At 43.1% G+C, this 26,788-nt stretch overlaps 2 protein-coding genes across 4 annotated transcripts; one reads left to right on the forward strand and one right to left on the reverse strand.

Annotated features, from left to right (window-relative positions):
- Positions 1-145: 145 nt before the first annotated feature.
- On the forward strand, positions 146-8,553 carry septin4a (septin 4a). 3 transcript variants are annotated; one of them, XM_068332056.1, is made up of 13 exons: positions 146-880; positions 1,383-1,402; positions 2,279-2,650; positions 3,523-3,619; positions 4,124-4,210; positions 4,302-4,425; positions 4,983-5,117; positions 5,241-5,358; positions 6,859-6,960; positions 7,040-7,136; positions 7,231-7,393; positions 7,484-7,586; positions 7,665-8,553. In XM_068332056.1, the coding sequence occupies exons 1-13, from the start codon at positions 835-837 to the stop codon at positions 7,734-7,736; spliced, it is 1,536 nt and encodes a 511-aa protein (XP_068188157.1). In that variant the 5' UTR covers positions 146-834; the 3' UTR covers positions 7,737-8,553. The 3 variants fall into 3 exon arrangements, with proteins under 3 accessions (XP_068188157.1, XP_068188156.1, XP_068188155.1); XM_068332055.1 differs by having other exon boundaries at positions 1,383-1,405; positions 2,357-2,650; positions 7,484-8,553; XM_068332054.1 differs by having other exon boundaries at positions 7,484-8,553.
- Positions 8,552-22,468, reverse strand: mntb (MAX network transcriptional repressor b). The gene is made up of 6 exons (XM_068332052.1): positions 22,145-22,468; positions 17,574-18,156; positions 17,439-17,480; positions 17,078-17,189; positions 12,953-13,145; positions 8,552-12,327 (listed from the first exon to the last, which is right to left on the reverse strand). The coding sequence occupies exons 1-6, from the start codon at positions 22,215-22,217 to the stop codon at positions 11,513-11,515; spliced, it is 1,818 nt and encodes a 605-aa protein (XP_068188153.1). The 5' UTR covers positions 22,218-22,468; the 3' UTR covers positions 8,552-11,512.
- Positions 22,469-26,788: the final 4,320 nt, after the last annotated feature.

A 26,788-nucleotide genomic window follows, 5' to 3' on the forward strand; every position in this document is an offset into this window, starting at 1 on the left:
TGGCTATTACCAGCATTGTCATGAATCTGTGAAACACACGACACTTTATACTTTTCTTTAAACTACATTTCATATGCCAAGTATTTAGCAAAATGTTTCATACTGTGTATTTTTAGTTGTAAATTTTCAGACCACAGACAACAAACTATGCTGTGAACACAAAACTACAAATACAATATGGACCAACAGTGATCTCAATAAAGAGATTATACAATCAGTCAAAATTGAGTGATTTCAGGAGGAACTTTTCATTGTTTTTATAAATAAATTTACATGAATATTAAGTAGAAAATTAAAAAGGGGAGAGTTAATCAAACACATACCTGCTGTAGGCTGGTACAGACAGATCCAAGCATACTTTAGAAAAATAACACGTTTTGTTGGTGTGTATTGCAGCTTGTGACTGCAGCGTTGGAGTGTTTGCAGCCCCTCTAGACTTATACATGTAAGACTATTAGAGAGTGTAATTTATGTGTAAAATGTCTACTAATACGAGTGCAAATTTATAAAACAGAGATATGAAGTTACTTGAACCAGATGCCTGAAGTATCAGTGATAGCGTTTAACGCTCACGTTTGTAATTAAAGAAACGTGAGAGTTAACATTTTGTTATTTCCTGAAGGAAAATTGTATTTCCGGATTGATAACCCCAATGTCCAATTACGACATCAGGAGCGGAAATTTTAGAAACCAATCATAGTTCAGATGCGGCTACTAGCCCCGCCCCTTGAGTGCTCCGCTTAGAGCTCAGTGAAACACACGTTTGGTTTAAACGTCATGAGCTGCTCTGTTTTCCTGGTGGTTCTCTGATCTGGTGACGGTTTGAGGAGCATCATGGAACACATGTCTTCTCCGGTCAGGTTCCGCAACAATAAAAAAGGTACGTTTATCACGTGACATGTAGGATTCTGCTTTATAACATACGGACATTTATTCACTAAAAGTTGTTTGTTTTTTTTGTAATAGATGCTGTAGTTCCTTATAGCAGCCTCTAATATGCAGAAAGTAGTTGCATATTCTTGCATCTTATTCCTGTATCTTTATCCAGTATACACATGGGCTTGTGTGTGTGTGTGTGTGTGTGTGTGTGTGTGTGTGTGTGTGTGTGTGTGTGTGTGTGTGTGTGTGTGTGTGTGTGTGTGATATACTGCACATTGTATAGACTACCATCCAGTATTTTCCTTCTAGTTTAAGTCACACTGCTGCAGGGTATTTTTATTTCAGCATTAGTTTATTAATGCCTGGAGAGTAATCTATGTACTCAGTGACCATTAATAACTTATTGTATTATAAATTAGTGTCATCACTTCCTGTTCTCATAATTTGACTTGAACTTTTCTTATTTCCTTTTTTTTTTTTTTTACATTTCTGTGTTCAAAAAGCTGCAACTTACTCGGAAAAGGTGGTAGGATCAGTGTGTAGATTAGTGTTTAATGATAAGTGTTTGTAGCTTGTTGGTGTCAGTGTGTGTGTGTGGGTGTTTTAAGAGTTAAATCTTCACCGCCCACCCAACACCCCCCCCCCCCACCCTACCCTAACCCTGCCACAGCATTAGAAGCTGGGCTAAGCCTGCTGTTAAGCTGTGTGAGTAATGAGACCAGATGAGGCCTGTCCTCAGACGGGTCAGCAGAATGATGGGACTCTCAGAGTGTCTCTAGTGGGGCAGTGGAGGTTCGGCCATATTAGTCGTTTATTAGAGCCAATAGAATCATAACGCCACTAATTATATGTTTGTACTAGTTAATTCAAAAATCTATTACACTGGTTTCTTATCCGGGGTTTGAATGTAGGATTACCGACCTCCAGCTCCTCCCCACTGTACAGATGGAGGAAGGCCTCTGTAATGGTTTAATGAGATCACAGGTCAGGACTAATCAGTGGAGATGGGATGTAGACAACCACTACTACAAATACAGCCTGTTATTCAGACAGCATGGTTCCGAGTACCTGTTAAGTGTTTGTCTTTATATCTGTAGAATTACGCAAGAAAAACTTTCATTGTGACGCCTCCCCTTCCCACATATCTTTTTGTCTTATTAACAAATGTCAGATAAACCATAAAATATTATCAAAATATCAATCTTTAAAAATATCTTCTGATCTTGCATAACTTATCAGTTTCATCTTTTTTCATAAATGTTAATAATAACATCATATCTAAATTTATGGGGCCATATTTTTACAGAGATGCTTAATGACAAAGAAACGGAACATCTTATTTTTAGACTTGTGACCATCCTTATAAAACCACGCGTCAATCTGCTGCCTCCCATCTTAGTTGTCCAGCCTGTCCAGTGAGGACCCTGAGGATGCTCAGTTTCCTCACACTGTGAGGGATCTGCCTCTGATCCCTCAGCCTGGTGATCAGGACCAGACTCCCATCCATTGTGAAGCTGAGAGAAGTGGAACCGCATCCAATGGAGGATTCCCCAGAATTCCCGGAACTGTTTCTCTGCCGCGTCACATCCCCGGCTCACAACACGGCTCTCCGACGGTCCCCCTCAGATCCAATCATGTGAAAGCAGAGGCGGAGCTCCAGGCGCTGCCTCTGAGGCAGCTCGTCTCTCAGGTGTCGGTGGACTGTCCCTCCAGCCCCGGTTCACGTCCACAAAGCCCCTGGTGTCGATTCGACCCCTACGACTCTCCAGAGGTGTGTTTATCTGGGTTCAGTTGGTTCTGTGACGACCATCTGCTTTCTGTCCTATTGTGTTGTTTTCTACAGTCGTGCTCTCTGCTTCTGTGATGTAGTTCTTTCTTAGTGTATGGAAATTGGAAAGTCAGCAAAATAAATGTGTGGAAATTTCATTATTATTTCATTCCATAGAAGATGAAAAGTAATAAATGGGTAGTAATAAGTGGCAATCTAATATATATTCAGAAAAAAGTGAATGGCACTTAACTCATAAAAGGAAGTATTAATAGGAAGTAATAATAATAAAACAACAATAGGAGTATAATAAAACTCTCCAGGGATAATACATTATATTTGCTTGAATATTGACAAGTGCCTGTTCTAAATTAAAGTTCCAGTTCTGTCTGAAGGAAAGATCTCTTGTTATTTACCCCAGAATTGTCTCTTCTAACATCAAAACTAAGAATGTACTCCCAAAGTAATCCCTACTTCACCCCGACTGTCAGAGATTGAGTCAGCCGAGTGCAGCTGATTCTTTAATAAACATGAATAAAATACAGTCTGTCAACACTGAGGCCAGACATCAAGTTGTATGTTAAAAACAGAGCTACATGTTGATGTGGCTCAGGAATAATGTATTAGAAAACAGGCTCCAGAAAAGAAATATTAAATCTCTGAAGGTTTGATAAATGACTGTTCAGTCAGACAAGAAAGGATTTAGGTAGTAAAATCCATTTTTATGATCAAGTCAATCAACCTTTATTTATATGGCGCTCCCTTTAGTAACAGAAAAGTTCTGGAAAGAGGAAAACTGCTCCAGTGTTCCAGGATTATAAATTGAGTTCACTTAATAGTTTCTTTAAACCAGCTTGTGTGTTTCTTTTCTACAGGATCAGGATAAGGAGTATGTGGGTTTCGCTACGTTACCAAATCAAGTTCATAGAAAGACGGTGAAGAAAGGATTCACATTCACTCTAATGGTGGCGGGTGAGTTGTCACATATGTCAGATAACTGGGACGCTTTTCTCTGATGGAGGCTGTTATTATGACTGAATATAACATCATTCCATCGAAGGGCTGTACAGATTGAAGGATTTAACATTAATAAAAAACTGAAAAGTAGGATGTGAAAATGTGAGACCAAATGACACACAGGTGCTCTCTGTTATTGTTAGTCATCTAGGTCAATATTGGATCATTCAGAAGTCATCAGGGAACTTCTGGAGTCGGTTAGCTGAGCTGAGAGAACAGGGGGCCGATACTTTTATACATACCTACTTTTCAGTTTTTTATTTGTAAACACAATATAAAATGTTGAATAAATTTGGTTCCACTTCACGATTGTGTCTCACATGTTGTTGATCCATGAAAAATATTTTCAGTTTGGTATCTTTAAGTTTGAAGCCTGAAATGTAGCAAAATGTCAAAAAGTTCTTGGGGTGGCCAATACTTTTGCAAGGCACAGTAATATTTCCCTCTTCCTGTCTGCAGGAGAATCGGGCCTCGGTAAATCTACACTAATAAACAGTTTGTTCCTCACGGATCTCTACAAAGAAAGGAGGATTCCTCTCGCTCAAGGTGACATTACTTTTATTTTTTATTTGTATGTAAAGTGTGAAATGTGTGTTTGTACACATCAGAGGTTTAGTCGCTTTGTTTGTCTGAGCAGAACGAATCAATCAAACCGTCGACATCATCAAACACACAGTCAGCATCGAGGAGAAGGGAATCAAACTGAGGCTCACCATCATCGACACGCCGGGATTCGGAGATGCCATCGACAACACTGAATGGTGAGAACACTGCTTTGCCATGGTAACGTAAACCTTCCCTGCTCCAGATCAGGTCACGTTAAATAAAGCACCGGCTATCAATCAGTCAGTTCTCTTTCTGTCATTCCTAGAGAATCCTGGAGCTCAATGGGAGTTTCATGACTTTCATATCCTGCTGGTTGAAAGTCAAAGCCATTTCATTTTCCTCCTGTATACAAGAAATCTGATTCTGTCAGTATAGAATTTGTTATTAATACTGTAATTACTTTTTAGTTACTCCAAAGTTCCTGACGCTAGCGAAGCTGCAGAATATATTTATTTCATGTGAAGAACAGCTTGTCAGATCCACTCCTGCCCTGATGTTGAGGGAGCAGAGCTTTTAAGCTTTTCTGTGTTTGGTGATATGCTGCAAACACCCCATGTGAATATTAAGATGTTGATATAACAGTTAGATTGTGTGCTAGCTGTGTGTTGTGATGTGATGTCTCATAATATATCCTCTGCATTTGGAGCTCGTTTTTGGGTCACCGGCCTCGGGTGGCTGCATCACTAACAGAGTCGTTATGTGTCTCCATCAGCTGGAAAGAAATAGAAGACTACATCGACCAGCAGTTTGAGCAGTACTTCAGAGACGAGAGCGGGTTGAACAGAAGGAACATCCAGGACAACAGAGTCCACTGCTGCCTCTACTTCATCTCTCCCTTTAGCCACGGGTACGCTAACGCGTCTGTGAATGAAACCAGTACAACAGTTACTGCAGCAGTCTTAACTAAACATTGTGTGGCTGTATTAACGTGTGTGTGTCCTCACACACATGTGTGCTGTCTGATTATTAGCCTTCGACCTCTGGATGTGGAATGCATGACCGCCCTTCATGAAAAAGTCAACATAGTTCCTGTTTTGGCCAAAGCTGACAGTCTGACTAAAGCAGAGGTCTGCAGAAAGAAGAAGAAGGTATGAGATCATGAACACACACACACACGCACGCACGCACACACACACACACACACACACACACACACACACACACACACACACACACACACGTCAATATGCATCAATCAATATGAATCACTCTTTAAAAATGAGCATAAATAGCATTATTTGTTATTATTATTTATTATTATTATTATTATTATTATTATTATTATTATTATTATTATTTGTTATTATTATTATTTGAGGATGTTGATAGAGAAGTACAGAGAAGACCAGAGGGAGCTGCATTGTGTTTTTGTAGATCTGGAGAAAGCTTATGACAGGGTGCCCAGAGAGGAACTGTGGTATTGTATGAGGAAGTCTGGAGTGGCAGAGAAGTATGTTAGAGCAGTGCAGAACATGTATGAGGACTGTAAGACAGTGGTGAGGTGTGCTGTAGGTGTGACAGAGGAGTTCAAGGTGGAGGTGGGACTGCATCAGGGATCAGCTCTGAGCCCCTTCTTGTTCGCTATGGTGATGGACAGGCTGACAGACGAGGTTAGACAGGAATCTCCATGGACTATGATGTTTGCAGATGACATTGTGATCTGTAGTGAGAGCAGGGAACAGGTGGAGGAGAAGCTGGAGAGGTGGAGGTTTGTCCTGGAAAGGAGAGGAATGAATGTTAGCCGCAGTAAGACAGAGTACATGTGTGTGAATGAGAGGGACCCAAGTGGAAGAGTGAGGTTACAGGGAGAAGAGATCAAGAAGGTGGAGGATTTTAAGTACTTAGGGTCAACAGTCCAGAGCAATGGAGAGTCTGGAACAAAGGTGAAGAAGCGTGTCCAGGCAGGATGGAACGGGTGGAGGAAAGTGTCAGGTGTGATAGAAGAGTTTCAGCTGAAATGAAAGGAAAGGTGTACAAAACTGTGGTGAGACCAGCGATGTTGTTTGGTCTAGAGACAGTGTCACTGAGGAAAAGACAGGAGACAGAGCTGGAGGTAGCAGAGATGAAGATGCTGAGGTTCTCTCTGGGAGTGACCAGGAAGGATAGGATCAGGAATGAGTACATCAGAGGGACAGCACATGTTAGAGGTTTTGGAGATAAAGTCAGAGAGGCCAGACTGAGATGGTTTGGACATGTCCAGAGGAGAGATAGTGAATATATTGGTAGAAGGATGCTGAGTTTTGAACTGCCAGGCAGGAGGCCTAGAGGAAGACCAAAGAGGAGGTTTATGGATGTAATGAGGGAGGACATGAAGGTAGTTGGTGTGAGAGAAGAGGATTCAAAGGACAGGGCTAGATGGAGGAAATTGATTCGCTGTGGCGACCCCTGAAGGGAAAAGCAGAAAGGAAAAGAAGAAGAAATTGCATTATTTGTCATATAAGATTCATGTTCCATGGTATTCAGTTGACAACTCTAGTTGGTAAACTCGTCCTTACAGTGTGTTTGTTGGTGATTCTATGGTTTTATATTGAGAGAAGTCCTCTACTGAGAAGCTCTAGGCTCCATTGTATTCTTGTTTTTCCCTCCAGATCAGAGAAGAGATCAAACACTTTGGGATAAACATCTACCAGTTTCCAGAGTGCGACTCAGATGAGGAAGATGACTTTAAGGAACATGACCAGATCCTCAAGGTTCATCATCTGACTCCTTCTAACTACGCTGATTCATCAGGAAAGAGAATTATGGTTGTTGTTTTGATCCTGTCTACAGGACAGCATCCCTTTTGCAGTCATTGGGAGTAACGTTCAGGTGGAGAATAAAGGACGTAGGCTCAGGGGTCGTGCCTATCCCTGGGGGGTTGTGGAAGGTATTTCACACCGTTAAATGTTTTCTAGTTTCATTTTAATGTTTAAAACTTATTCAAACACGGTACGGTATCACACTGTCGTTTGATTGGTCAGTGGAGGACCCTGCTCATTCGGACTTCCTGCTGCTGAGGAACATGCTGGTGAGGACACACATGCAGGACCTGAAGGAGGTGACGCAGGAGATGCACTATGAAAACTACAGGGCGGAGTGCATCCACAAAATGACACGCATGGTGGTGCAGGAGAGGAAACGCAGGTGGGTGGAGTCAGGCCACATGTTTACAGGCTTTGATTGGCTGGTACTCACCTGAATTTGTACACACCTGAGTGTGACTGTGTGTTTTAGTCTGCTTGAAAGGCATCAAGAGTTAGGAGACGCAGATTTTCCTTTGCCACTGGCCGCCGTCGACACACAGAAGGAAAGACTCATCCTGGAGAAAAATGAAGAGGTACGTCTCTCTTCCTGCCTCCCTCCCTCATTCATCCAGATACATTCATCCCTCCGCTTTGGTCCTTCCTCTCTGCAGCTGAGGAAGATGCAGGAGGTTTTGGAGAGGATTCAAGAGCAAATGCATCACAGTCACAGAGGTGGATGTTGATTCTCCCATAATTCCCAGCGAGATGAGGTTGAATGAGGAGCTCTCAGAAGGACAGAGGAGAAGACCCCGTCCACAAGTCAACCATATTTCATCCAGGCCTGTTTCATTTTCTCTTGTCCTGTATTTTAAAGTGAGAAAGGCTGGAATCATTCTTTTCCTGGTAAACACTGGAAAGTTTCTGTGAATCAGAACAGAGAGGGGAACTTGTGGGTAATTGCACGGTACTCAGGCTTGCAAAGGAGCATCAAGCAAGCTGATTGGCTGATCTAACACCTGTCGGAGATTAAATCCAAACAATAAAAATAAAAAAACCAAATTAAAGTTAAATTGTTGGTTGCGCTGGTCCATTGAGAATCACTGCAGTCAGGAACGCTGATGTGGATACGATAATTACTGTATAAGGTGTTTTAAACGCCAGTTGTGTTACCTGAGAAATTGATGGTGCTTATGTTTTTTGTTCTTTTTAATGTTAACATTTGTTTTAGATTAAATTACAATATTCATTACAATAAGGAACTAAAAATTGTAATTTGATCACAACTATGCCTGTAAATTTGGAATTTGATGTGTTTTTAACTGACACTTCCTTCATGTCATGTATTGTTCCAGGATGTCACCTGTATTAGTGTTGTCACACGTCCAGGAGTCATTGACTCAAAGTTTCGATCAAAGGTGTAGCAACATTTTTAAAGTTGTATTCTCAGTCATGTTTTTGTATTCAACACATTTTTTTTAATTGTTAACTGTTATTTTAACAACTATTCAACTGTATTTTACACAATTCTAATAAATACAGGAGCACAATATGCTGTAAATGTAATAAGAATCTTTATTATTTCATCAGCATAATTCTTCATTAATATGTCGGATCCATTATCATCATTGTTATGTTAAACAGTGGACAGTTAGATCTAAAAGGCAGCCCAAAGTGTACAGGCGATATATAACTTAAAACTTTCTCCATAGGGAAAACATGTTTTTATACTCATATATAATATCAAGGTAGCATGAGGTCCAAGATCCTGCTCACGTTATACAGTATTGTACATGGTCCCAAAAGATAAAACAGAAACATTAAAAAATTGAAATAAAGAAACTAAAAGCAATCTACATGCAAAATTAAAAAAAAAAAGAAACAAGCATTTTAAAATTTGAAGATACATACACTCATATATGCCAAAACGTGCATAGATCACAAATTTACAAAACTTTCATACGTACATACAAATATTACAAAACTCAAATTGAATATTAGCAAGGAAAGAGAAATGAATTTTTTTCCTTTTAGTTTTTGTGTTTTTTTTCCTTTTTCCACTCCATATCTCAGTCCATCTCACAAATTAAAAATATTAAATCACACAACAAAAAACAAGTAGGACAATGAATCTCTTCCATTTGCTCCTTGTGTCGTGTTTTGCCAAAGTTGTCACAGTGTTCAGGAAAACTGAGTAGAGGCACACACGAGCATCCAAACAGGCTCATCACTTGTGTATAAAAAGTGCCTGCTACGTACACACACACACACACACACTCCATTGACGACAAACTGTCAAACAGAAAACGGAGCCATGCTACAGATACAGTAGGATTAACTATAGAATATAAAACATATTAAATACAGTCACATGTACGGACACACAGAAACAGCAGAACAGGCGAGGAGCACAACCACACCACATTGGTTACAAACACCAAACACACACACACTGATGAGATCTGATGGTGGAGTAGAGAGTAGGACTTTATTGATCCTTTAAGGAAGTTCCGTCAGGGAAATTAACTCAGTGTGTGGTGTGTCGGCTTGTGACAGCGTTGTGAAGCCATGAATGTTTTGAGGATGTGAACATAAATACATAAACACAAACACATCAGACACATAAAACACACTCACACAATCAGATATTTCTAATTTTGAAATTAAAGTATTTTGGATTTGAGTAAAGTGTAATCCTTCTTTGCATGCCAGAATCATCATACTAGACATGAACTTTTTACCTTTCGCGACCATTCTTTGAGAAAAAAACAACATTTCCCTGGTTTGAAAAAGAAAATCTTAGTCCTAGTTTGCATTCAAGCTTTACCAATGCTAGCTCACAAATTTCTCGGCTGTTTTGTCACCTGACCCGAGTTCCATACCATATGTAATACCATCAGAAACATCAGTCAGGATTATGGATTGCAGCTAGATTTGACGACAGCCAGCAGAGGGCGCTGTTGCATCAGTGTGAATGATCAACCTGTTACCTCTCTGCGGGAGCGACAAGAACAAGACTGTCACCGAGTGTTATCAGGGCAAGTAGCTGTGGTTGGAGGGATGACGACAACTTTTGTGTCACTTTAAATAAAAATAGGCATCTGAAATAAGCAGACTTATTAAGTATGATATGCGATTTAACAGCGTCATTGGTCATAAAACAGTAATGAAGAGAAATCTCACTGAGACAGTGTGTGAGTTCAGACAGATTCTGGCTGCTTTCCGAAACGGTTTCTGGCATAAAAATATCACAAGCGAGTACAAAGAGTTGACAGAAATCAATGCTATTGAATAATATATTTTGTATTTTAGGGATTAACTTCAATTTGTCACAGTGAATTCATTCTCGTGCCCGGAGTGTCCCCCGCCTCACGCCCTATGCCGCCGAGATAGGCTCCGGCTCCCTGTGACCCGCTGTGGCGAATATAGCGGTGGTAATCTGAAGATGACTGACTGAATTCACTGTGTCTTTATCTAAAGTCAAATTTATCTGTGCAAGTCTTTAAACATTAGTTACTTTTTTAAAAGAGAGGGAAGCTTAAGACATTTAACTGATCTGTTTAAAACAAAAAACATTCAAACTTTAGCAAAAATCCAATTTTTCATCCAAAATTGATTTTACAGTTTTCTGCTAGGCGTCCCGTGGTTAATGTTACTGTTGTTCTACTTTTAAACCCATCATAAACTATAAGGAACTATAGGTTGTGTTCTCCCTCTACTTGACTCCACAAAGCCAATAATAGCATCACTTTTTTTTTGTTTTCTCTAAGCAGTTTGGCTCCACTGTCATTATTACGCTCTTCATTACTTTTCCTTTCGCAAGGCGTTTGCTGGCGAGTGCAGTGGTGCAGCAGGTTTTGTGCTAGGATTGGGGGCGGCTTGAAAGAGAAAAATAAAAGTAGAACCAACAAAAATAAACTTTCCTGTCGGAGTTGCTGCGATGACGCTTTATTTGCTAATCGATCACATCCCTGTGTTTAATTCATCCCTCCTGCTCTCTCATACATCGGCCACATTAGATCACCAGAACAGCCAAATGGCAACATCAAGACACGAACGCACAATGAGCAAATATTGCATCACCATGGCAACAGCCCAACGAGAAACACCTTACTTTCATACGTTTTTCCCCTCAGTAACTGGACGATGGGTTAAGGTAAATATTTGATGCCTGAGTGTGATCTGAGCTTATTATATTAGTGCTTCTAGTTGTGAAGGAAAGAAGGGAGTAAGGAAGGAAGGAAAGAAGGAAGGTAACGTTCCTGTCTTTGCACTGCAGACAAATTGTCTTTTTTCCACAAACAAAGGCCAGACCCACAGACTCTGCTTTAATGCTGCTGTTCACAAACCACCAGAGCTCAGACTGACAACTCTGGAAATATTGATCACAAGTGTTTCAGCTGATTAGTTGTGTGACAGTTGTGAACTTTTGTCTCTACCAGAGATTCCCTGCTATTGATTATTTGATAGGAGTGTAAAAACTATTCCAGAAGTTCTCCTTCTTGAGCTTCAATTCAATTTCTCAAGCCAGTTTAAGTGTGCTAACAGGGAACGTTGGCACTGTAACCATGGTGACCGGGTTGAGGACGGTGGTCTGTCCCACCAGCTGTGGGTGGGGGGCCAGTACGGCGGTGGGTTTCCCCAGCGACGGGTTTCCCTGGCTCATGACGGCGGCGCTGTTCACCTGGGCTCCGTTAGCGTTGGCTTGAGGGTTGGGCTGGACGTGAGGGAGGGTGTGATGGGTGAAGGCGTGGGTGATGTGGCCCACCATGGTGGGCTGGGACACAGACATCCCCTGGGGGTAGAGAGTCGGTAGGTGGGATGGTAGGGGGCCCCCCAGGTGAGCCACCGGGTGGACCGTGATGTGTCCGATAGGCTGGGCGGCTATCTGTTGGTGAGTGGCGGCGGGTGCGGGAGTCGCCGCCATAGGCTGCGGGGTGGTGGAGGCGGGGCCAGGTGACGGGGCTATGTGTGTTAAGTGCTTGTGATTGGCAGGCAGGCCGTGATTGACAGTCTGGATGACTGAAGGGTGGGAGACAGCGGCGTGAGCGATGACGGTGGGCTGGACCTGCACCGTCGGGGGTTGGATGGGATGAGCTGACAGCGGAGGGGGCGGACCCGGGGCAGGACCCGGAGCGATGGCTTGAGGGGGAGCTGAGGGAGGGGTTGTCGTCAAGACACCAGAGAGAGGCAGGGCGCTGTGCTGGATTGACAGGTGAGAGGGGAGCAGCGGCTGTGCTTGTAAGATGGGAGCCGTCTGTTTGGTGTGGGGCACGGGAACAGGAAGTGAGGCGGTGACATCATCATCAACGTCCTGCTCAAAGTTGTCTTCTCCTTCTGCAAACCAGAGAGCAAAAACATCAGCCATTACGCCACAAGCCATCAAACTGTCGTGCGTCACTACAGGAGTGTTTAGATGAAATTGAAACCATTCGCTGGGATTCACTTTGACAGCAGATTTCTTTCGTGTGGGACAGACGGGGGTGTTACTGTTCTATTTATGAGCTTATTACTTCCTACCACTATTAACCAGAGACAAATCTGATCTAATCTGCAGAAGAGAAAAAGACAATAAATAAAAATAACATGAATGGCAAAGAATGCCTTTATTGTCCAAAGCTGCATGAGAACAGTATGTGAAAACTGACTGTTCTGAAGTGTGCATTATAATACAATCACATGCTAACACGTGTCTGCATTAACCAGATATTCCTCCACACTTTTAATGTCTTTGTTTGGTTATTTGTGATGGTGCCCATGGTGCCCATCGTTACTATATACAGCCTCTTTTTGCAAAGTTGCAAAAATCTGAAAACGCTTTAAGAGTCTGATGAAGGTTTGGATGACCGCTTCTCCTGGGAAGGCTCCAACAAGGGAGGGATAGGGCTAAGTGTTGATGAGGCTACGGTGGAGACTTGGGCACCAACATGAGCCACAGAGTTGCTGCCCCTCACTGGTGTACCTGAGGCTGTGGAGGTGGACGCCTGGTCGTCCTCCGGCTGAATGGTCTGCCTCAGGACTCGGTCGATCTCGATGACATCCATGCACTGGCTGAGGTCGTTCTTCAGCTCAGCCAGACGCTGCTGCGTGGCGATCTTCTCTCTGGCCAAACGCTCCATCTCGTGCTCGTACTCCTTCTCCTTCCTCTTGAGAGTCTGACAGCACAGACAGACGACAGGGGTCGATTAGGATCGCTCATACATGTAGAAACACTTCTGACTTATGACTATGTAAATCTAAAATTTGTCTCAAATAAAAGCCTTCATGCAGCAGGAAATAAGAAAGGCCAGAAAAATATTGACTTCATTAAAATGGAAACACACCACCTAATGACCAGAAAGAGATCAGAAAACACAAACAGAAATCGTGTCCTTATTTCTTATAAATGGAGAACTGGACCACTATTTGGGAACATCCCTTGCGTTCATTTTATGAAACCATTTATGTTTCAATACTACATTTCAGAGAACTGGCATTGCTGGAGCATAATGAATTCCAAACAGCTATTTCTTGTTTGTTTTTTTTTGTTTGTTTTTGCCTTGATTTTTTGTGCAGTTTAGGTTAAAGTCTCAATCTGCAAAAACCTAAAATCTGTACAACACCCCAGTTTACCAGTAACATGGTGTGAGTGAAAATCAAGGCTTCTTCTACTGAAGCTCCAGCCAATTCCAGAATATAATTCTTATCATTGAAAAAAACAGGGTCAGAGTGGAACCAAACGTCCAGATTGATTTTACTTCCACCTACTAATCAAATTCATCATTGCGCCAGCATTTCTGACGACACAGTGTGAACATTCGTAACACAAAGTTCAACAAAGGTATTCATTCCTGTTTTGTAATGAGCCTGAGAGATGAGACAAAGAAGAAAAGCACAGCAGGACACGCAGAAAGAAAGATCACTCAAAATACAGGAAGACAGAATGCTGATTTTCCAGCTCCGCTACGTCGTTTCTGTGACCCAGTTTCTGTTTAGGTCAGCTGATGCCTGAGCGCCGAATTGTACAAAGGGCTAAGGACTTTAACACAGATTATTAGGAAGGCACGAGGGAAGGGGGCGGGGGGGTAGTTGGGTAGGAGAGACAGAGGATAGAGAGGTGGGAAAGCAAAAGGGGTCAGGAATGAGGTTGGTAAACAGAAAGAAGCCACACATTAGCACATTTTTCTGCTGCACTTCGTGGCGTCTAGAGGACTTCACGACTGATCGAACGTTTCTGATCCAACTACACAACTCTGGATCTCTCTGCGTCCTTGCTTTGCTCACATTTCTAATTAACAAAACAACAACAACACTTCAGACCTCTTACTATAGCTGTAAAGTCAGATATTAGTTATTCTGAAATAAACACTGGAAATTGTTGCAAATCCACTCAAATATTCCCAACAGTTAGTCTCTGTTGTCTGAATGCGTTGCTGGTGAACCTGAGAAACTCCTGCAGCCTTCAAGGCACAGCGTGACTCTTCTGCTACACGTCATCAGGCTCTAGTTGACCACAGGTGGACTAAACTGCTTGTGTGTGTGTGTGTGTGTGTGTGTGTGTGCGCGCACCTAATTTCAAGGTCTCCTCACACCAACCCACCATTGGGCCAGCAGCAAATCACCAAGGAAACAGCTGTCACCCATAGCAGTTTCCTTGGCAACATCGTGCGCAAGGATTCGTCTGCCTGAGCAGCAGCTTGTATAGGAGCAAACGGATCGATCTCATTGGCTGGAGTACGGGGGAGAGGGGGCTGGGGGTGGGGGTAATTTTGTATGTAAGGAGGATTGTGAGTGGACGCTAGCCAGGTGGACACATCACATCAGTCCCGACGCCGACCCATAAACCCCTTTCTTCTCTTTCACTTTCATCCGCCATTCTAGCCCCCCCACCATTGCTCCCTCGACACCCCCCCCCCTTTCCTTTGTCCTCCCTCATTCAACCTGTCCTCTTTAATAAAACAGGAGGTGAACATGCGCGACAGGTGTCTGTCTGTCTGTCTGCGTCTCAGGTCTATCGGAGTGAACAAGGAGACGCTTAAAGCTCTGAAAGCTCATCACCTAGGATCACTGATACAGTGGAAATCGATCAAGTCTTTTTAACCACACTAACACCGGTCGCTATGGTTATCAAGTGTCTGCGTCGAACGAGAAAATAACAGAAGAAAAAAGAAAGAAATTCAGTGACATGACGGTTGAAAAGCTGAATCTGTTCCAGCGTTCTGGCCGTCAGAACGCCGTCACACCGCCCCGGTGGTGAAAAGGCTTCCTGACACGATCTCGGCCGTGTAGCAGAGCGGGTGAGCGGCAGTGACGTCATCGGACTGGCTAGCCATGTGCTCAGACCGCACGTGGTTCGGGGAGAGGGAGGGAGGCAGGTTCAAACCAGGAGAGGTACGGAGGGGGAGGGAGGGAGGTAAAAAACCGAGAGAGCGACTCGTTTACAACAGAACCCTGTCGCTGATACTTCATACGGCAGGAGGAGGAAGGCAGAGGCCATGGATTCAGCTTACGAAGCTTCACAACGAGGATATCCAGGATTTGAAATGAAATATTTTCGGGATCAGTTTTTGTCTCTCTGTGATCACTTTATTAACCATGTTCTCATTAAACAATCCACCTTCGTTTTCCTGCAACACATCTTAGATTTAAATGTCCTGAGAGTTTTGTCAAATGTGATGTATTGGAGTATTTTTAATTTTACATATAAAAGTCACACATCCCCATCAAACAAGTATCTATCCTGGGGTTAATGACCTGTATCTGATAAGTAGATATGATCCACGTCAGCTTGTTTATTGGTTGGTTGTTCTATTACTGGTTGGATGAAGGATGGAGCGCAGGCTGGGATAAGAACCCATTACATCCTGGTACAGACCGTGACAAAAGAGTAAATCTAGGGCTTTTTCTTTCTGTATTTCTTCAGGGTATCGGGTTGTTTCACTATTATTATTTGTAGGATTCAAACTTTTTTTGGTTAAAGTGGAATTATAAGACACTTTGAGTCTGTGGTATGGTTCTAAGTCTCTTCTTGAAAACAAATGAAGTAACAATGCTGTGAATCTCTTGAAATGCAACCTGTAGCTATGTCACCTGTAAAGAACGGGATTTCACTTGACAAGGAGTTCATTGAAAGGACAGACAGGTGGATGTCGAGCAGACATGCGGATGTTGTCGTGACAACAAATGACATTTAGATCGATTACTTGAGCAGCTCTATTGCAGATAAATGTGAAGAACTTGTTGCGTCTCCCCGGCTCAGGATGCTATTGAGTTTCAGCGATATTGAGCGATGATATTCTTGAGGACGGGTGTCCACGCTTCTTACTACCCGTGTATCCGTCCTTGAGGAGTAGACCCACACACACTGATGCTACCTTCCTTTAAAAGGGATGGCGATGGTCATCCGTCTCACCTGTCTGCTATTTCCTGTGCCGCTGGCTCTGTGAAAGTCCATCTCCAATCCTTCTGACCCCACCCCACCCCTCAAAGCCTACAGCCGCCGTTGTTTCAAATCATGGCCATCTCATGGCCTGATTTAGTTCCTTCCACTGGACTCGAGGTCACGAGTCTGACTCCCCGTCAGAACCACAGCATGAAGCTCAATGCAACCATTCATTTCTGCTACAGTGCAAAAACCCTCCCTGTTGTACCCCTATAGACCGACCCAGCTCACTATGTCAGGCTACACAGTTCCCTCCCCCACGCCATCCTCAGCAATGCACTGCTGGCTCAACACTCATCTACAATGTGCTACTAATCTTTCCCCACAAAAATGTTCCTCTCATCATTTCCAGCACTTATTTCTTGGGAAAAAAACCCTTCTTCCTTTTCTTAAGGCATGACATTACAGGAAAATGTCACTCACACATGAGAACCAAAATACAGTTCTTGAGTAAAGTAAAAACAGAATTTTTAACAAAGTTAAGAATTTTTTTTTTTGATTTTCAATTACTTTGCTCCCAGAGCTGAACTGATCAATCCAAGATGAGGAAGATGAAAACCACAAGAGCTCAATGTTCCCCAGACACTGTGGCGGGATCACATCACAATGTGGAACCTCACAGTCTCTCCATGTTGGAAAGGTGAGCAAAACGCATCTCAACTCTACCTGTATGTAACGCAAAGCGCTGCGGAGAACACTGAGGTTGGATGTTTTCTTCTCGTCGACATTTGGAACGTTCTTCTTCAGCGTCTCAAAACATTCTTTGAGGTGCGCTCGCCTGAAGAGACACGAGTCAGAAACGAGAAGGAGTCACACGTTTGAAACAGGCGTTACTAAAAGAGGTTTCTTATTCTGGTGTAGGGTTGAGGCAATGCTAAAACCTTCATACGGCTGTGATCTGTTCATAACACACAATATATACAAACCTGTGTGTGTGTGTGTGTTTGTGTGTGTGTATGCTGTGGCTACACTCCTTGTGAGTTAACACTAACTGCAGCGACAAGAAGTCACACACACGATGACTAACCTGTTCTTCTCCAGTTTATTATGCACCTCTCTGGTTCCCGCTCTGAAAACACAAAAAAATCGATTAACACAAGCAGACGTTAACCTACACTACTATACTGAACACACACACACACACACACACACACAAACCCACCCTCCTGGTCTCCTCTTTCCCTCCATCCCCCTCATGTCCTCCATAGTCACTCCATTGGGCCGTGCCTGAGATGTGGGTGAGGTCTGATGGGGCACCAGTGCATGCTGGGAGCCGGAGCCATTAGTACTGATGGAGGCTGTGTACTGAATCTCGACCTGAGGCTGTGATTGACCAGGCTTTGCAACAACCAGCTGTTGACTGCTCTCCACCTTCATCTGGGGGGTGCACAACAGATGAGGAGAGGCCGGCTGCTGCTGCCTTGGAGGGGTTGAAGCGTTCTTAGCTGGCGGTGAGCTGTTGAGAGTCGTTGCCATGGCAGCAATCGGCGTTGTGAGTGGAAGGGGCGGGACCGACGGTGTCGCAGTGACGACTGGGACCATTGGGATGACGGCAATGGGGACTTGAGACGGTGGGAGTGATGGCGGCTGAGGGGCGGGGGGTTGATGAGGCTGCTCGCGGTGAGTGTCATCGCTCCAAGAAATGTGGTTGGCTCTGACTGATGGAGACAGTGAAGTCACGAGTTCCACGCGCCTTGACTCCACCTCCCTGTTGATGAACTCCTTCTCCTTGCGCTGCTCTTGCTCTGCAGGAAATGAAGAAACAAGGTGTGCATAGGATTGAGTACTCAAACGTAACAGACGACACCAAACATGGCAGAAGAACAAGGTGGAAGAGGAGTAAACGCAACCGACCTGAGATCACAGTGAACTAGTATATTTATGTCTAAGGACACAGAAGATGCAATTCAATTTCTACTGATGTCAAGTTGTATGAGAATTACGTTAAAACCACTTTAAATATTACCAAAAATCATAACATCATTGATAAAGCAAGTCAAAAAAACAACTATGAGATGCTGGACTCCACAGCAGCATACATTATTACACTGAATGCTGTACAGCAGTTCTTCAGATGAAATAAACTCTTCATGTTCCATTTGGGCGTTACGAAAGAAATTTCGAGTTACGAAAGGTGAAAATACAGTATGAGCTGCTACCCGCAGCTCCTAAAGTTTCATGCACACAACATTCTTTTAGCTGCTCTGCCATTGGCTATTACCTAGCATCCTATTGGCTAAGAGGGACCTCTGTGTGTCGCTAGATAGGTGTCTATGCAGCGTCCTCGTCATTCGGCCCATGATGTGTTCTGATAGTTTTACACAAATATATTAACTTTTTGAGTATTCGCTATGGACCCCAAGAAAGTTACGGAGAAAAGAGGAAAAGAAAAGATGAAGAAAAGAGTTTCTTCGTCCGTACAAACAAAGCAAGAGATAATAAAAAAACATGAAAGAGGGATGCATTTGGTTGATCTCACCAAAGAATATGGCCTTAATGCATCTACAATCGCAATTTTATTAAAACAAAAGAAAGTTTAAGGAGTTTAAGGCATTGCGTGGGTGGTTGGAGAAGTTCAAAAGGAGGACAGGAATTCACTCTGTTGTTCGGCATCGTGAGGCAAGAGCGCATGAACCAAAGAGGGCAAAAAACAATGAGGACAGCAGTTAAAAGGTAAATGACCATCATTTTTATTTTTTACTCTTTGTTTTTTACATCATGCACAACTCTCATTTATTGTGCAATAATTCAATCGTAACATGTATTTGTTACATGTTTTGATGCATTTTTATACTTTATAAAACATTTATGTCTGAATTTTGGGGGGCTTGGAATGGATTAGGGCATTTGAATGGAAAACTACTACTATTCTACTTACGAAATTTTCAACTTACGAAATTTCTTCTAGAACCAATTAATTTCTTTAGTAGAGGTACAGATTGGCACAACTCTTGATGTTCCAAACCCAAACAGGACCGGGTCCAGATCAGGGAGATCTGAACATATACATGAAGTGGGTGACAGCTTGGCAACAGAAAAATAGCGACGTCAATATGTGGCTGAAATAATGAAGAGTCATTGAAAAGGGTGTGATCTTTTTTTAAAAAAAATCAAAAGTTATTTTGAAAAGAAAGACAGTTAGCTCATGGACAGATGATTCCATGTGCTGGGAGTAGTTTTCCATGCATTCGGACAAAATTACAACATTAACATTTCAATCATGTTTGCGTCGCTCTAGTGCAACGATACAACAACTCATGAGCTCATCATAGTGATACAAAATCTACTACACACACACACACACGCACACACACATAGTTCATCAGGTTTTGTTGGCAGTGGCACAGGAAGACATACGTGCTCTGTGTGCGCTATAGGTTTTTGACCGTGAACGTCTCAGGACAAGACACACAAAGAATGACTTCATCTGGGACTCAGACCAGGGGAGGGGGAACAGACACAGACACCGAGCCTCAGCATGTGTCTTCCTGACTGGAGAACACCCCTCTGTCTGGCCTATGATTGGATCATTCCTGTGCTGAGTATGTTTATAACCTTGGGCTCCATCTGATCATCAGCAATGGACTGTGCTGTCAACTAGAGTTGGTGCATTAACGTGAAAAACCTCGTGAGGTGCAGCAGTATGTCTAAACACAGATTTAAAACCTCACATGGTAGATGTGACCGTTCCCACGCTGCAGAGTCCCACTCATACCCAAAAACAGACACACACACACTTAAGAGTGAGTCATTCCCACGCACCATGGAAGGCACACACACAGAAATGTGGAAAGCCCTGAGTTACCATGGTAACAGCAACTTCAGACAGAAGATCCCAGGGATTCCTCAAACTGCCTGACACCAACACACCATCACCATTCTTAAATAAATAAATAAATAAATAAAACACTACATGCCAGCATGCCCCGTTTCAGGCAACACTTTCACTTTCTCACATGAAACTGCAAAATCTTTACGAGACGATTCTCTTTCACAGATGGCACCTCAGCGACAGCTGTCACCACAAAATCACACAAAAATATTAGTCTGCAATTTTACTCTGCTCCCTCAGGGGAAACATTATGATTACACAATTATTCACGCTATTATATCTCATCTAGTTCCTCTTAATGAATGTTATGTTCAATAACATGTGGGGCTGGATGAAAACTTCCAGAGCTGAATACCTTCTCTTAACATTAAAAAAAATCAATTAAATCCATCCATCATTTTACAACTGATTATAATTTGCTTAGAGTTTCATTCCCAGATAACTTGGGGTGAATGCAGGATAACGTGCTCAACACGTCATACAGAAAGACCCCAGGTTTGAATTCGGCCTGAACGGTGAAAACTAAAGGATCAGTTTTCACAAAAACAGTCATGAGCATTACTTTTGTAGCTATGAACAGTTTGGTCCCCAGTAATGAATGTTAATACTAAAACAATATAACAATCCATATTTATTTAGGAGTACATTTTTACACATGACTCTTTGGGGGTAAACTGCACAAAAAGGTCAAGTAGATAAAATAAGCAGCCAGCTTCTGTAATATAATCCAGACACAAACACACACCACGGTCCAGATCTTCAAATGCATGCAAACGTAAATTACATAACTCTTGCACTGACTGGGGCGGGTTGGGGCAGAGACGATGCCCTACTTACCCCCTTCTCTCTCTCTCTCTCTGGAACCGCCACTGTCAGTTATGTGAATGGAAGGGCGGGGCAACGAGTGTGTGTGTGTGTTTGCATGTATGTGCATTGGCGTGTAACTAGAGGGGGAAGGGGGAGGGGGAGCAGGGTGCACGTGGTACTTGTGGGCGGACCCTAAGCACGCGGTAGGGTAAGTATGTAGGGGGGGGGAGGGGGTCGATCGGTCTGACACGTCATCAGAGGAGAGAAACAAAAAGCTGCCCCGTGCTTCTCCTGTCTCTCGTGATGATTTCGATTGACAGCTCAGGAGCTTCAGACGCACGCGACTATTTGATGTGTTCGCGCGCACAAACACAAGTGAGACGTGGTGCGGAGCGCGTGAGGTCCCGCCCCGGTGTGTCATGAGATAGCTGAGCAATGTCAGGGTATTATGTAAAGATCAGCCTCTGCTCGCCACCGCCCTGCCGGGGCTCGACGGGCAAAAAAAAAAAAAAAAAAACTGGGGCAAATCGATTCTGAGAGGGCGCTTTCATAGCTGGAGCGCCGGGGAGTAAAAGCTCCACACGTCATTTCAAATAAATTGAAATTCACACATATTTTTTAGATTCCACTCTCTTTTTATTTTTATATTTTCCACATAATGCACATTATGGTGTCCGGTGTGCGTTTTAATTAGGGGTATTATACACAAATGGTTACTGACAGGAACTCCTGTGCGGAGTCTCTCACACACGCGTACGGTGAGTCGCTTGTATGTTCAAACACACACACACACACACACACACACACACACACACCAAGAGCGCGCAAAGTAGTTCACAAAATAACTTTGCCCATTTCCGCATTGTAGGAAAGCAAATGCGCGCATTAATAACCCACCGTCTGACGTGACTTGGCTGTTTCTGGCACCAGCCCAAAAGCACACAAACGCAAACTTGACAAACGCTTCCTCCGGTTCCAGGCGGGTCGGTTGAAAACACAAGCTGAACGCTAAACGGTAACAGGACCACAGTACCGTAAAGACCGTTCTGAACGCAGCGCGCAGTGACTCGGTGTCGGCGCGGCGCTCCACTCACCACGTGTGATCTGTTGTTGCTGGGCTTGCCATTCCAGATATCTGGCCGCCTCCAAAAGCGTATCGATGCTCATTGCGCGTAAACCCTCACGGCAGGCGACCCGGTGGCCCAGGACGGAAGGAGGAAAAGACCGAGGGGTAGGTGGTGTCCCGGTAGGAAGCGCCGTGTGCACGGTTCACAGCCGCACGCCCAAGACTCTTTGTCCCCGGTGTGTCTCCTGAAAGCAGACGGGCGACTTTTAATCCGGCCGAACGGAAAGTAAATCCTCAGATATGTAAAAATTTGATTGCAACAAGATGGCGAAGCGAGCACGGGAATACACACAACAAGACGATTCGTGTTCTCGTTAGGGCCCGCCCCTCCCAGACATTAGCTCCGCCCCCTTACTACGGCTCCTGTCAAATCCCGGCCGCGGCTCCGCTCCTTCCGCCACACCGGGCTGGAATGTAGACCGTCCCGTGACGTCAGTGTCACCGTGGTAAACGTCTTAACCTCTGATTAAAAGCGTCCGGACAGAAACTAGGTCGCTGGGAGGTCGGGTTTTTTAGTCCGAATCGAGAACGACAGGTCTCTCCGGTGTCATGGCTCCGCCATGTTTTTGTTCTCGCTGTTGGCCCGCAGCGCGTGAAGAACAATCGGGTGCTCCTCGACCAATCAGCGCTCAGAACAACAAGGCATGGTGCTGGTCCACATGGGCACCCGCCCGGCCCGAGCGCGGCTCATTTGCATGGCGAGAGCGTGACTGGCCACCCTGCTGTCTCGGGATCGGAGTTGTCAATCAAAGACCGGTGGGCGGGGTCAAACAGTGGAGCGGTGAAACCCGAGGAAACGCAACTGAAATAAACTTACAATTATTGCTACAATAATATAATACTAATCATACGTTCTTCACATATTAGATTAGATTAAAGGTTTTGAATTATTGAGGATCTAATTACTATAGAATGTACAATTGTATGTGTACTCGAAGGTCATCATTCATCCATTGTTTTATCTACATATTTGATACTTCAGTTCCTTCTTTTACTTTCATGTAAATATTGTTTATACATTGATATGAGAAATACAATTTGTGATCTCGCAATTCTTGTTTGTCCGCCAATTTTCACTTTTACATATTGCTTATAAGGTAGATCTTAATGGGACGGCAATGCAGATACACAAGAAGTTCATTACGTCCCGCTTCAAAGCGGTGATGTATTGTAATTGTCAGTGTTGGTGTGTTCATCCGTTCGTCTGTCCATCATCCGTTCGTTACTCCACCAAATATTTTCACAGCCGTTGCAGATAGAAAGATGAAACCAAAAGCAAATTATTGGGCGGCAAAGGAGATGAAAGTGAGATGATGATCTTGATCGTGAGAAAGCTAGGTCAAGATCAAATTTCAATTTTTGTACACTCAGGAACTGGATAAGATAGAAAGACGGGGGAGGACAGTGTGACTAAGACCGTAGATCAAAGCTAGTGCTTTGATCAATGACAGTAGGTTAGAGCCCTAGTTTTGATCTTTGACCTATGCAAGCAGTTCAGGGTATAATTTTGAATTCAGGGGTTTTGCTGGATATTGCAGTCTGTGACTGCTTTGGTTCTAGTTAAGCTATGATTTTTAATAGTTTATTCCCTTTTTGTCATTCATGGGAACATTCCATCTTGGAGAGTTTATAGTACGTGATCTTAGAGTATCCTTCTCACACTTAAGTTCTACAAAACTGATTATATTTCAGAGAACATTTTGGTTTCAGCCCTGTGGTGAGCTGGCCTCTTATCCCGGGTGTACCCCACCTTTCACCCCTAACTGACTGCGATAGGTTGCAGCCGACCTGTGACCTGCAAGAGGGATGAGTGACTGTCTACAAGAAAATGGGTGAATTTGGGTGACAGGATGCTGTGTGCTGAAATATACAATCTGTTATTGCTGTTCCCAACACAAATATGTTGTTTGTGAAAATAGCAGCTATTGAAACATATTGCGTTATTATAGAAAAACAATTTTTTTTTCAAAGGACAAGTATTCTAAAAAAATAGGGGCAGCTAGAATCTTATTGATATTTATGTTGGTGTTACATTAATTGTATGTAGTAATACATTTTAATACTTAAAAAAAACAAACTTCCATTCTTATTTTTAGCAACACTAAGTAATCAATGTATTATGGAACAAAGGGGAGATGTAATTGCAGTGTAATTACTTATATTGACACTGGTGTGTTTGCCTATACACTGCACAGCATGCTTAATGCATATACGTGGAGTATCCATGGCTGCATAGCAACAGTCTTATATGGCAGCTTTCCGTCTATACAGTATCTTCCACTGCATCACCATGTCCGGCTGTCTCAGCCAATCAAAACAGGCGTTAGCAATGCATTAGACATGCAATTACCACATCATGTCCCGTGTGCCCAAACCATCTTGCACCATTACTAAGTGAAAAAACTGAAACCCAAACTGTAAAGAAATGAGTGTGGGTGTCTTGCAAAGGGGAGGAGAAAGAGAAGGGGGAGGAGAGAGCTGCTGCACATGGCAAGCACATGAGCTGCATGAAAAAAAGCCCTATAGGGATGCATATACTGGGAGAAGCAGTGGGTGGAGGAAGGGGTGGACTGGAGAGGCAAGGAGGGTGGGAGGAATGCAAGGCAGGGATGGGCTGACCCAGTTAGGAGCAATGCATCACCAGTGGACATAAAGAGGAGACACGAAAGAGAAAGTGATTTAACACATGCACAATTGAACGATAAAGAGATCAATAATGAGTGAGAGGAGGTGCGGACGTGACGAGCAAATTAACGTGAAAAAACAACAACAAAACACATGGATTCTAAATGACGCGTAAGCTTTACGATCCACATATGGGAAAAGGAATTACTGCACTGGTTTCTTCTCTTCCCAGACATTAACTGGGTCTTAAAAGAAAACATGATGTAACACAACGTCAACCATGTTCTCAGCCACCTTTCCTGAAATCCGCAACGGGCATGAAATACAGAAAAAGTACAACAAAGTTTATTCGTGTAAACTTTGCCTTGGATTAAAAAAGTTATATTTCTACTGGCATTTTCCTTGATGAACCAACTTTTTAGAAGGAATTGAAATTGAAGTCTTGGAAAAAAGTGAGAGTCTAACAAAATGTATAATTTTATCTTACTGTCATTATAAAGTCTATAATGAATATAAAATAAACGTTTAGTTCAGTGTTTCTCTGCTCAGTTTGTACCCCCTGACACTAGACCTGTTGACACGCCACCAACAGAGGGCGCTGCAACCTGCAACTCACCTTGACCCTCCATCCGCCTCGGGTTTTGCAGGGATTAGAAGGCTGGTCACGTAAACTTCAGTGGGATGACACACAAACCTATATATTAATGCAGACCTTGCAGCTCTCTGCATTTATTAATATATACCAGAAAAAAATATATATATAAAGAAATGAAGAAAAATGAAAATCTATACTGTTTGTCTCTCTCTGAGAGAATCATTATGGAAGCATCTGCAGACAGATTGTCGTAAACGATGACCTTGGAACCTGCCAATACATCCCCATCACGCCAGTTTATCTGAATTGATCCAGTCTTATACCGCCTCTGCAGCCCTGTTTTGACATCATTTTGTCTTGTTTCTTTCTTAAAAGGGAAAGGAAAATATCAAACCTTGCGGCTTTGTAAATTATAAAGTGGTCATAAGACAAGAGTGGCAGTGCATGGATGTAGGCCAATGTTTCTACCCTAGTGCCTCTGCTGAGGAAGGGGAGTCGCAGGCTGAGACAGGGCTATTATCTTTTTATTAGTTCCATGTAGCCACTTCTCACTGCCTGTACATGCGTCAAGCTTTCCAGCGTCAGCCCGCCATACCCTGCTCCTGATGTCATTATCCCACTATTACACTGACCTTCCACTTTCCCTTTTCTCTTCCTCCTCCAAAGAGCTGCAGAACAGAAAAAGGTGTGGCATGCACACATCGTCTCCTAGCAACAGTGAAAGCGTCACTGTTGCGTGGGTGAATGCAGTTGTGTGAGCGCAGGGGTAAGGTGTGCATAATTGATGGTCTGAACTGCGCCTGATGTCTTTGCCTCTCTGGTTTGTCCTGTGAGGAACCAGGCTGTATCTGAGGAATAAACATCAGAAGTTTGATTTGACTGATGAAGACTTTCCTCTCGTCTCTTCACAAATCTCACATAATACTAACAGATCAGAACTAATGTGTTCCTGTGCCGCCTCATCAAGGGCTGTGTGTACCCTTCTATGGTGGAATGCCTTACTATGGCAACATGATGTGGCATCTACATCTATGCTCCAGTCACTTATTCATAATTAATAGTCTAGAATAGTTATTTTGTCTGGTGACCCATTTCATTCTAAAAGCTTTGCTCAGATATTCAGTTGTCAGGACCAATTTCTAAAAAAACATTTTTTCATGAAGTTATAGCTGTCTGAGTCATTATTAAATGACAGAGCGTGACATCTACATAGTAATGCAGCGACAGGTCAACTGTATTTATCAAATTATGAACTGCTCTGCTCATGCATCTCAGATCAGGTAGATTCCCAAATCCAAAACTATATTTTCATGTGACGATTCAAGAGGCTCTTAAACGCACAGGAGTTTTCATCACTTTTCCTAAAAATAAAAAATTACACAAATAGATAAA

Source organism: Antennarius striatus, chromosome 13, assembly GCF_040054535.1.
Source record: "Antennarius striatus isolate MH-2024 chromosome 13, ASM4005453v1, whole genome shotgun sequence".
NCBI classification, from domain to species: domain Eukaryota; kingdom Metazoa; phylum Chordata; class Actinopteri; order Lophiiformes; family Antennariidae; genus Antennarius; species Antennarius striatus.

Coding starts and splice junctions, on each gene's coding strand:
- septin4a (XM_068332054.1), top strand. CDS start 835: ATGGAACACATGTCTTCTCCGGTCAGGTTCCGCAACAATAAAAAAG. Junction 1,403..2,278: donor CTGCAACTTACTCGGAAAAG/GTGGTAGGATCA, acceptor CTCCCATCTTAG/TTGTCCAGCCTGTCCAGTGA. Junction 5,118..5,240: donor ATCTCTCCCTTTAGCCACGG/GTACGCTAACGC, acceptor TCTGATTATTAG/CCTTCGACCTCTGGATGTGG.
- mntb (XM_068332052.1), bottom strand. CDS start 22,217: ATGAGCATCGATACGCTTTTGGAGGCGGCCAGATATCTGGAATGGCAA. Junction 17,190..17,438: donor AATAAACTGGAGAAGAACAG/GTTAGTCATCGT, acceptor GTGTCTCTTCAG/GCGAGCGCACCTCAAAGAAT. Junction 13,146..17,077: donor GCGCTTTGCGTTACATACAG/GTAGAGTTGAGA, acceptor CTGTGCTGTCAG/ACTCTCAAGAGGAAGGAGAA.